The sequence below is a fragment of the Balearica regulorum genome, chromosome 1 (genome assembly GCF_011004875.1).
Source record: "Balearica regulorum gibbericeps isolate bBalReg1 chromosome 1, bBalReg1.pri, whole genome shotgun sequence".
In the NCBI taxonomy this organism is placed as follows: Eukaryota; Metazoa; Chordata; class Aves; order Gruiformes; family Gruidae; genus Balearica; species Balearica regulorum.
The window spans coordinates 8,436,042-8,447,764 of NC_046184.1; the positions used below are offsets into that span (position 1 = coordinate 8,436,042).

The following is an 11,723-nucleotide window of genomic DNA, read 5'->3' on the forward strand; positions in this document are numbered from 1 at the left end:
GCTCTGCAGCTGGCAGAACGTGGTGGGGGGCCCGGTGCAATTCTGTCTGCTGCCTTGAGCCTGCCCCTCCCCAGGCACTGCCACCTTAGCAGCGCCATGAAAGAACAAAGAGAAAGCGCTCTATGTTTCGCCTTCTCCCCCCCAACCTTTCTCACCGCCCTGTTCCTCCCAGGGAGCCTGAGGCGAACCCCGCCTGAGGTACATCCCGCCTGAGGTACATCCCGCCGGCGGCCGTTGCCGCCAAAGCCCTTCGCGTGCCGGTGGGGGGGGGAAGGGGGCGGAGCCGCTTGCTCGCGCCGGCGCCGCGCTCGCCCCTCCGCCCTCTTCCGGAGGGGGGCGGAGCCGCGCGGGCTCCGACACGCGGCTGGCGCCTCGGGCCCCGAGCACCGCCCCCCCTCCCCCCCCCAAGATGGAGGGCTGGCGAGGAGGTGAGGTAGCGGCGGCAGCGACTCGGGCCGTGGCAGGGCTGGGACGGGGCCGCCTGCAGCGCCTCGCTCAGGCTTCCCCTCCGTTCTCCTTACGTTGGGTGGGCTGAGAGGGAGGGCGCGGGGAGGCCTCCCGTCTGCTCTCGGTGGTGGGGAGCCGGTGTCCGACTCCTCGCCCGACTCCGGCCGGACCGCTGCTGCCACCCCTCGCTCTCGGTCACCCGGCCGCAGCGGGGCCCGGCGGCGGGGCGGGGTGGGTTGGGGACCCTGCCCTGCTCCCTTGGGGGGGGCTCTGCCCGCTGCACGGGACGGGCTGTGGGCGGGAGGCGCCTGAGGTAAATAGGGAGGTGGGGCGAGGGTAGGGAGCGGCGCTGGGGGGGGCCCGGGGTGGCCGCGGGAAAGGCGGCGGCCGCCCCCTCCCCGCCTCCCCAAACTTGTGGCGGTGAGCGAACCGGAGGGTCCCGGAGGTGAGCGAACTCCTGCGGGGCGGCCCTTGCCCGGCCGGGGCGGGGGGGCTCTGCGCGCTGCCGGCGGGGGCTGAGGCAGGAGGACCCCGCGGTGTCCCGGCCGGCGCCCGGGGGAGGGAGGCACGGCCCGGCCCGGCCCGGCCCTCGCCGCTTCGCAACTGCCGGCTCCTGCCCTGAACTTCATCCCCCCCCCACCCCAGCCGTGTTTCCCGGGCTCTGGCAGGGAGCTGGCACTCTTGCCATGCCGCTCTGCGGAGTGTCGCGTCCCTTTAAATCCGCTTGGCTGACAATGCACCCGCGATCCTTCTGGAAGAGCGCCGTGGATCTTTCTTTCCTCGTCCAGTCACCATGGTTGCATCGCAAGTGCTCGATTCCACTTGACTAACTACAGATATTTGGCGGTCTTCTTAAAGAATGGAGGTTTCCTTGTCACCGTAGTTCAGTTATGGGATGCTTTAATCGTAGGAATTATTTGGTTCTTAGCACAGCTTTCACCTGTGGAAGTCACTGCCCTCCAAAATGTTTTTTGTTCTTTATCAATGTACATACTGTACAGAATAAAGGCACAGGAAGGGAATCATTGATGTGTTTCACTTTACCCATTAGAGCAGGGTTGAGTTTGAGAGACACTGTAGTTGTACAAGAGACTCGTGGACTGCTATCGCAAATGATAATGTGGGGACTCTGGGATAAGGCATGATTTCAATTTAGCCAAGACATTAAATAGGATTCTTTACTAATTTTCTTATTGTAGCTTGGTATGTGCCATGTCTAGCTTCACTTGAGACCCTCCAAGAATTATGTAGGAAGGAAAATCTCAGCTGTAAATCCATTGGAATCACCAACAGGAATCTAAAGAGTTATGAGGTGGAATATTTGTGTGACTACAAGGTAGACGAGGTAAGAGAAACACAGACCAATTTGATCACTCTTTCAGCTGAAATTTGGAAGTGAGCCAAAAGGTAGTTTTGCTCATAATAAAAAGTGGCAAGCTGTGAGGACAAAGCTCTTGCTGACGTTGAATGAAATATCTTTTAAACTTTGAACTGTAAACAAAGCGGTGTAACGACTGCTTTTGGTATGTTGAAGGAAAGTCTGAAATTATGGAGATGCTAGAATATGAAATGTTTTGCCTTTGCCTATCTAGAAGTAAAGCAAAATGCTGATGCTTTTAGGTTGTAGCGTGGTATGTATTACGATGCTTCTCCTTTATTTGCAGGTAACAGTCTGTATTTCTCTCTAGACTGTTGTAGTCTGATGACAAGTTAGGGCCATGTGGTGCAACTGGATTCCTAACAGCTTGATCGTGCTAGTGAAATTCAGTCTCAGGATTTGGCCTTGTTACAGTTATTTGGCCTTTTTAAAAAAAGCACAAAATGTATGCTTCTCGATTATAAATACAATATTATGTATTTTGAATGGATTACTGTCTTGGGACGATGGTTGATACGACAAATAGTAGGTTTTAGAGATTTTTTCATTAAGTTTAAAATTATTTTTTGTTCTGTGATACAACTACATTCTGCTTGTGCATACGAGTCATACAACTACTTAGTATAACTTACTTAACAGCCTTAACAAACTAGCCTTCTCCAGGTATAATGTTAGCGATCAGAGTTCATCGGTTTATTTCTTTGCCCTTAGAGATGATATGTAAAGTATCCAAAGTTGTGCTATAAGTTAATTTGCAAACAGAAAACTTGATTTATTTTTTTTTCTTTCTCCCCAATTCTAATTATTATGGGGACATCAAGACCTTCTGCTCTTTAGGCCATTTCTTAACTCCAGAGCTCTTTTGTGTTTGTCTGTGTACTCTGTGATGCTGGACTTCAGCAAAATGAAATGTGGCTAAATCTTGTATCTGTTTCTCTATTTCAAGGGTACAGAATACTATCTTGTGAAATGGAAAGGATGGCCAGAATCTTCAAATACTTGGGAACCTCAGAAAAATCTGAAATGCCCATTGCTTCTTCAGAACTTTCTTAGTGACAAGAATGAATATTTGTCTCGGATGAGAGAAGGCAAAGCACTGAAAGTGAGAAACCATGTTAAAGCTTTGAAACCTGCAGTTGCAGATTACATTGTAAAGAAGGCTAAGCAAAGAATAGCTCTGCAGAGATGGAAAGAAGAACTCAACAGGAAAAAGAATCATAAAGCAATGATTCTGGTAGAAAACACTGTGGATCTTGAAGGCCCTCCTTTAGACTTCTACTACATTAATGAGTATAAACCTGCTCCAGGAATAAATGTAATAAATGGAATAACGACTGGCTGTGAATGCACTGACTGTCCTGCTGAGAAGTGCTGTCCAAAGGAGGCTGGATTTATTTTGGCTTACAATAAACGAAAGAAGTTGAAAATCCAGCCTGGCTTGCCCATCTATGAATGCAATTCGTTTTGTAGGTGTGGGCCTGACTGCCCTAATAGGATAGTACAGAAAGGTACGCCGTATTCTCTTTGCATCTTCAGAACTAACAATGGCCGTGGTTGGGGAGTAAAAACCCTCCAGAAAATTAAAACCAACAGTTTTGTGATGGAGTATGTTGGAGAGGTACGTATTTATCTCATATAGATGAATTATTTACAATAAAGGAAATGTTGGAGAAAATCTTGATGAGCTTTGTCAGTTCTAACGCTTCTTGACTTCTACTATATAATAGATAAGTCTACTTTTGAGTAGAGGAATATGATAAATAGACATTCTAGATGACAGAAAAAAATACGTTGTCCAGAATATTGTCCAATATCTTGTCTATTTTAGAGCGATTGTAAAAGGTTGAATGTAAAGAGAATACTTATCCTGTGTGTCGCTAAACAATTATTTAAGTTACGTGTCCTAATAGTATTTCTAAAGACAAGTCCTTCTTTTCTTTCATGGCGGTCATATTCTTCATTCTTTCCTGATCATCTTTATTATTGTAGTTTTTTATATTCCCCAGGCACAGTTGTTACCAAACTCCCCACCCAGTCTGTCAGTCCTTTCTGTTTTGTCTGAACTTCTAAGGTAGTATTTCCAAACATATTTATTACTTTTGATTAACGTCAAGAATAAGACTTGTGGTGGGGACTTTATCTGTTTACTCAATCTCGTACTATTTCAAACAGAACTTTCATGTTATAAAATACAGACCTTGAGTTCCATTGTGTTGCCCTGTGATTGTCTGGTTCAGCCTCTGCTCCACGTCAGGGCTCTTTACACGAGTAGCTCCTGGCAGCCTTTCTGATCCAGTCTGTTGTATTTGTGCCACAAATCTGCCTTGCTACTGAGTTGACTCAAAATAATTCCTCCTGTCCCTTTGTACAAATGTTTATGGTCTTTATTGTATTTCCTTCATGGTTCCAGCCCCAAATCTTCTGACCTCTCACATTCATACTTTTCTTGTAAATGCACAAGAGGTCAGTCACTCAAAATATCTGTGTTGAAACATTAATGCAGGAACATGATTACATAATTTTGTTGCTTAAATGGAAGAGTATTTACCCTTTCACCTGAATGTACTTATTCCCTACTGCTAAGTTCTCAAATCTCATCTGTCAGAAAGATTTGTGAGGGTTTTTTGCCCAATTACACTACATTTCATATCTGTCTTGCTGCCAAATTGTGATTTCTTTGCTGAGTCTGCACAACAGAATACGTTTAACGTAACAGGCTGCAGATGAAATTGTTTAAGCTGTTGCTTCTTGCAAAAGTGACTAGTTCTTCTATTCCTTTGGGGAGTTTCTGGATTTCTACCTTGTGCTAGTATGTGCTAGCCTAATTGCATAGATTCAGCTTTGTGAAGTGATGTATCTGTCTAAGTTGTCATGAATAGGATCTTTCATTGCAGTCAAAAATAGCAGGAAGAGATGCTTCTAGGGAAGGCAGGAGATGGGTGCTGGACTGTAAATGTGACTGTGTTGTAAAGACTGATACCTGTTGATCTTCGTCTGGGCAAAGGGAGAAAGTTGCAACTTTATTTTACGTGAAGTAAACAAGATTATCTGGGTCTAATGAAAAAATTGTGGGTATGGAAACTTCAAGTAGAAACAGTTGATTGTCATCATGAAGACTCTTAATAGTGCTGATATTTTTTTCCTGAGATGAGGAAGGACATCAGCTGTTGACAAATTGCATCCAGAAAAGCCTCAGTAACTAATTGGTTTAGCTGTATGTATGTATTCTTTATTCATTAGATACAGAATGCTATTTCAACATCAAAAAGCAAATTTAATTTTTTTTTACAAAGTACAGTTCTTTTTCTAACTTGATTGTGACTTTTGTTTTAATTTATTAGTAGTTAATAATATGATGCAGATTTCTTTTTTTTTTTTTTTCCTCTTTTTTTAGGTGATTACAAGTGAGGAAGCAGAGAGACGAGGCCAGCTCTATGACAACCAGGGAAATACATACTTGTTTGATTTGGACTATGACTCAGATGAATTTACAGTAGATGCAGCTCGATATGGAAATGTGTCCCACTTTGTGAATCACAGTGTAAGACCTTGTTTTGTATACTAAGAATTTGGAGAATTATCCTAATTGTGCCAGAAATATCTTCTCCTACTGTAAATATTTTCTTACTATATGCACAGTTTTTCTGGAGTAGTTTGTTTCATGCCAGCACAGTCCAGTCAGTCAGATGACATAATAAATAGAACAGAATACATAACTTTACTCAGCGTAGGACTACCTACAAAAATTTGGGACCAAGATGCTGCTTGAAGTGGGGGCATTTGGTAGGACTGGGATTGTCACTGAATCTCTTGGTTCTAGACAACCAAAATAGCATTGGTTTGGGTGTGTGTGTTTCCAAGTCACTAAAAGACCTAACACATGAGAAGTGCTTAATAAAATTAGTGAAGAATCAAAGACGATAGGAATTGATGCATTATTGTGTAGCAGGGCAGTGGGGTGTTATGCTGAATTTCATCTTTCAAACATTGTTAGAGGAAAAAATGAAAATTTCTGCGCTTTCTTTGGGGTATTTGTGCCCTGCAGATTCCTTTTCCCCTCCTCATACCAAATCTAAACTTGCCAAAGAATTCAGAAGTAAATTTTAAACAGGAAGTTTTGTTAGTGTTTTATTTCCTGTTCAACTGAAGTACTTAAAGCAAGAAGGCTGAATTGCATTTGTAAAGATTGCTGAACTAAAAGTTACTATTTCTTACTGCTGTACTGTTTGTGAGATATGCAGCCAGTGTTCTACAAATACAGTAAATTCATGTCTTCAGATTTGTGAGCTGATGATGTCTGTATTTCATGTGGGCTTGCCAGGCAGAAGCATGAAGGAAGAGTTTTAGATACAGCCAATTGCCCTTCACTTTCAGAAATGAGAGTGAAGTATTCTTACTCTTCAGTGTAAAATTAAATGTCTGACTTCACTTCTGATTCTTTAACCTGAGATATATTTTACTGTTAAAGAGAAAAAAGTGTGCAGAGTTTAACAAACTGTCTGTGACTACTGACTTCTGACATTTAATCCAGAAAAAAAAAACGATAAAGTGGTTTCTAGTTCCTGCTTAGTGTCCTTGACCCTCCCACTGCCACCCAGCCCGTAGCGGATAATTCAGAAGCTGGGCAGGATAGCAATTGAATATAGAAATTTATTCGTAGTATGAAAATATTGTATCTGGCCTGGAAGCAGTGCTTAAACCTGAATACAGAATAGTGAGTGTGTGTGACTTGAGATGCTAGGTTGTCTTTTCTTTCAACTGTAATTCTTTTTATGGGTTTCATAGGTAAATACTAACTTCTGAATGTAGTTTTAATGGCTTTGTTTGTCATCTTTTTTGTTGTCGTCTTTTGAAGTTACCTTTTGCGGTTTTTAGTAGGCTGTTGCATATTAGTGTAGTCTGCATACTCTGTAAAGGTTGCCTTCTTGAAAGGACTGGACTCTAAGCTATGAATATTCTCCTTTAATGCTGTTTCAAGAAGGTAATTTGCTGATATCGGAAGATAACTTAATTTCAGACTTCTGTCACTGAGAGAAGAACTAGTTCTTCCTTTCCTGTAACACTGGTTTACTTAAACACTTCAGTGAAACTTACTGTGTGTTTTTCTTAACAGAAGCTACATTAATTTTTGCCTTACAGTGTGATCCAAATCTTCAGGTCTTCAATGTGTTTATTGATAACCTCGACTTGCGTCTTCCTCGAATAGCGCTGTTTTCTACACGAACCATCAAGGCCGGAGAAGAGCTAACCTTTGACTATCAGATGAAAGGTCTGCAGATTTTTGCACTGTTCTTGCGGGAGGTTTGGGGCAGTGGCGGATCCTGGTGCAGTCTGACTGACGATAGCATCTTAGGTCAGGCACCGCATCTCCCTAACGCAGCTCTGTGGATTCTAGAACAGACGGCACTCACTGATGTGTGGCATAGATAGAGCACACCCAGAAACTTTTGCATGCACCTCTCGTGCGTTACCTCCTTCAGTGTCCCTACGCACAGCGAGGGGTTGTGGTTGGAATGTCTGGCAAGGCAAATTATTTTGAAGATTTGTCACGAGAATGGTCAAAAGCTTCCCTTTATTCAAACTGGCATTCCAGGTAAACTACTTTTGAAGTAGTCTACTAGTGATAGTTGTAAAGACAGTTGTAGCAGCTGAGTGGTCTAAGGCACTGTAGGTTTGTCGTTGGATTCTGATGTCTGTAGGCCTCAGTTGTGGATGTAGATGCATAGGACAGAAGAAGGCCAGTCCAGAGTTTTTACAGTGAGACCATCATTGACTGGAACAAGCTCTTCAGGCACGTGATGGAGTCCTCATCACTGGAGGTTTTCAAGATGTAGTTGGAGGAGATGCTGGATAATCTCATCTAAGCTCCCTTTCCCACGAAAGGTTGTACCAGGTGATCTTTTGAGATCCCTTCCAACTTGGGCTGTTCCATGATTCTTTGATAACTGATCTTCCTTTCAGTGTTCAAGATCAGGTTGAATGGGGCTTTGAGCAACTTGATCTAGTGAAAGATGTCCCTGCCCATGGCAGGGAATTTGGGCAGGTCTTTAAAAGTCCCTTCCACCCCAAACCATTCTATGAGTACTTTGTTGTTTTTTCTTCCCAGTACAATAGAAAATTCTTGAGGTTTGCTGACAGGGGTGTTGCATGTGTCAAACTGTGCGCAAACCATTTATCCACAACAGCGATGTATTGTTCGCTGCATTATTTAGTTTTCAAAGAAGCATCTCTACACTCCAGAACTGTACCTCATTCTTGTAGAAGCTCTCTTTTAGTGCTGACAAACCGATCTTGTTAAAATCCTGAAAACTCCTCTTTTTTTGTGGTGTCTGTGACACTAATGGTCAGGCAGGCTGCCGTCTCAGCTGACCGGTGGATGCAGACCTGTGGGTACAAGGCCGAGTTTGTTGAGCTTTGGATTCTCTATGTCTGCTAGGTGTTGTGTAAGTAGTTGTAATGTGGGTGTCAGTAAATTTCAGTACAGCTTCACATATAATTCTTTGAAGAACTGGGGTGTTAGAAGGCTTTTTGAAACCATTTGAATACCTAGCACAGTTTCAGTCTGTCTTTTAAAACTTCCTTATCTGTGTTTATCTGTGTCACAGGTTCCATAGATCTGACTGCAGACTCTGCTGATGGTCTCAGCCCTTCCAAAAAGAGGATCAGAACTGTCTGTAAATGTGGAGCTGTGTGTTGCAGAGGTTATCTCAACTGAGTTCGGGTATCCAGAGTCACAAATAGTTTGTTCTCTTTTAAATGTGTTTTAAGAAGACTCTTCTTTCACACATCTATTCAAGTATTCTTACATCTAATGTAAATAAGTACAGTGCAAACAAGGCATTACGTTTGTAATTGAAATGGCTTTGCCAAAGAGAGAGATGTAGTGTTTCAGGCAAATACAGAACTGATAATGGGGATTAAAAATCGACTTTTCTAGAACTGTTATTTAGGAAGCAGTAAATTGTACGCTAAGAAAACTCTTTAAAATGTACCTTGATTTGAATATTCGAGTGTGAGCTTACAGCCTTTTAGGAACTGATTTCAGTGGGGTGAAGGAATGTTACAGATTTTCTACTCCTTGAAAAGTCTGGAGGCTTTTGATTTGAATCCTAAATCATAGCTAGCAGTTCTTTTGCCTTTTTTGTTGTATAAAGAAAAGCATCAAAAGATTAGCAATAACATTTATGGCACCGGGGTGAAGGATTAAGGACAGCCATCGGACTGTGTCTAAATGAAGGCTCATAGGAATGCAGATTGTAAAATGTCCACTGAACTCCACACAAGTAAAGCAATTGGTTTTAGCAGATTCTAGATGTAAGATCAAGGTCTCAAATGGTTTTTAGCTGATGTTATGTTATTTAGAAGTTTTACATATATACTTTTTTTTTTCCAATTGTTCTGATTTGTAGTTAGGATGCTATAGGAGGTCTGCAGTTCTACAGAGAATTTGTAAATAATCGGATTATTGGTAGTAACATACGCTGTTTGTTTTCATTGCAGAAATTTGGCAGTCATTGCTGAAACAAATTACTGGCTACAGTTTGGAAATAGATAACAAAAGAATAGGGAGAGCAGCCCATTGTCTAACAGAGCTGATGCATTACAGAGATACTCTCAGTTACCTGTATCAGTTATCTGTTAGGTGCAAAAATACTGGGGGAATTGATTTGTATTCAACTGGGTTTGATTAAGTTTTTACATACTGTGACTTTTTTTATCTAGTGACAGACTCTTAAGATACTAGGCCTGTTTTTTCTTGTTGCAAAAATGTTAACTTCAGTGAAGTTAGACTAGGGGTGAATTTACCCATTTGCTGTAGACATTTGTAAGATGTTCTTGAATGTAAAGGCTGAGAAATGTACTGTTCTTCAGCTGCTTGAGTTGTCTTTTTTATTATTTTTTTTCCTGATCATCTTAAAGTTGTCTCGATCTATTCATAATGTATGCTAAGTTTGGCTTGGCTTCAGAAACACTGAAGAGCAGTTGAGGTAGGTTATGAGTGGAGTTACAGCCAAGGTCCATGCTCCAGGGATGATCCAAGTGCTTTATTCTCATGGATTAAAAGCTTGTAAAACTTGCATATTGCTTTACAAATCATGTAAATGTTGATAGGGTCAGGCAGAATAATGTTGCTCCATAAATGGATGCTTCATAAATGGATGCTATGTATCATAGGTCAGCTAGTTACCTTTATAAGGTGCACAGCTGTTGGCTCAGGTGAATGAAGTCGAGTACCCAGCATATAACCGTTTACTTAATTTGTTAGAAAATGCCTTAAATTTCATGTGGATTACTTGCACTCCAAAAAGAGTGTTTCAAAGGATAATGCAGGTTGTTTTTTCATTAAGAAGCACAGTTGCATTTGCACTGAAGATCTGGCTCTTTGGCAGAAAGTGACATTTTATATGCTACTGGCCAAAATCAGTTTCATGGTTGGGGTGAAGACCGTGAGCCACTGAAAGTGCTGTGTAAGTTTTGTAATCTGCAATACAAAGAGATACACGTTGAAATAAGAGAGTTTGCTTAGATTTAAAAGTATTTGTCATTACCAGGCTCACCTGTATCCACACACTTGGATAAATGCTGAATCTAGTCAATTTTTATTACACCACATCTCTAATGACTTTTTAATATATATGAAGTTATATATATATATAAAACTTTATATATATTTTGTGGAGCTTTAATGTTAGCAAACTCTAGATGATCTTACATCATTTGGAGTCATTAGTGCTTTCTCTTGCATGTAGCCCGATTCGGCGATGCATTCCACGTGGATGGAATCTGCAATCTCCAGCTCCTTAATCCGCTGCAGTCTGCAGCCTTCCCTGTCGGTACAGGGTGGCGAGAGTGGCTTCAGCAAGAAATGGATTCCTTACCAAATCAGTTTCTCTGGCCTCTCCTGTACAAGATGACGCAGGGCTGGTTCGACACTCTTTTTGTCTATTTATGTCCATGCCCACTTTGATTTAAAAATGGCAAGTAAATGCATTTGAAAAGATAAAAGTCTTAGAAGTTGTACTTGAGTTCAGTGTCTGCCTTTTTCCCGAGGCAGTATTTGTTACCAGCAGCATTGGAATAACACTGCTGTTCTTCAAGGTTGTGTGTGTTACCTCTTGTGTGATAAATAAAGGACCGTTAATTTATCTTCTGGGAGGTAACAGTATTTCATATTCATCTGAAGTAAACTCATGTTTCCAGTTTAGAGCCTTGAACAGTATTTTATATTCACCTATTCACAGTGCATTTGGATCGCAGTCGGTGAATTAGCTTAATGGGACACTGTGTCACTTTTAAAACTCCTTTTGCTGTTTTTATGAGTTTGGAGGAAAATTGCCAAATCGGAAAAGGAGAAAAAGCTATTTTCAATTTCTTAAGGAGCCTAAACCAGCCCAGCTTCTGCCTTTGTTTTGCTTTGTGGTCTGTTAGCATCATTATGTCCACCGGTTCAGTTGTGTATACGCACTTCTTAGAGACTGGTAACCTGTGATCTATCCTCTAGCTGTTCTTTTTTTGTTGGGTTTAACTTGTTGGGGTTTTTTTGGTAGCAAAACTAAAGCTGCAAGATCACCTGTAAGAAAGCTATTGTCTATTTAATCTCCAAGTCAATCTTTTGGTTATTTCTAATGTATGTTTTAGGACTGTATACATTAGAATATGCAGTTTGTAAGCTCAGGAACATTTTCTTTTCATAATGTGTGATCTCAAGTATTGCTATCTTCCTATAGTTTTTGATAAAATAAATTAAATTTAGTTTTTCTTTTGTTGTTGTCATTCTTAAAAAAAATAATAATAATCTTAGTCTGTCACAATTAGCTGTAGCTGGAGCAGCAGAATTTGCCTTAAGGCTGTAACCTCTTAATGCCTGTCCTGTACCCAAATTTTCTAGCACTATGGG

The 11,723-nt window shown here is 41.6% G+C and overlaps 1 protein-coding gene across 4 annotated transcripts; it reads left to right on the forward strand.

Annotated features, from left to right (window-relative positions):
• Positions 1-334: 334 nt before the first annotated feature.
• On the forward strand, positions 335-11,584 carry SUV39H2 (SUV39H2 histone lysine methyltransferase). 4 transcript variants are annotated; one of them, XM_075769698.1, is made up of 7 exons: positions 335-428; positions 1,647-1,792; positions 2,772-3,443; positions 5,220-5,366; positions 6,965-7,094; positions 8,431-8,546; positions 10,576-11,584. In XM_075769698.1, exons 1-6 carry the CDS (start codon positions 410-412, stop codon positions 8,538-8,540), a joined length of 1,224 nt encoding a protein of 407 aa, XP_075625813.1. In that variant the 5' UTR covers positions 335-409; the 3' UTR covers positions 8,541-8,546; positions 10,576-11,584. The 4 variants fall into 4 exon arrangements, with proteins under 4 accessions (XP_075625813.1, XP_075625737.1, XP_075625657.1 ...); XM_075769622.1 differs by lacking the exon at positions 10,576-11,584 and adding an exon at positions 9,326-10,457; XM_075769542.1 differs by having other exon boundaries at positions 8,431-11,584.
• The last annotated feature ends 139 nt before the right edge of the window (positions 11,585-11,723 follow it).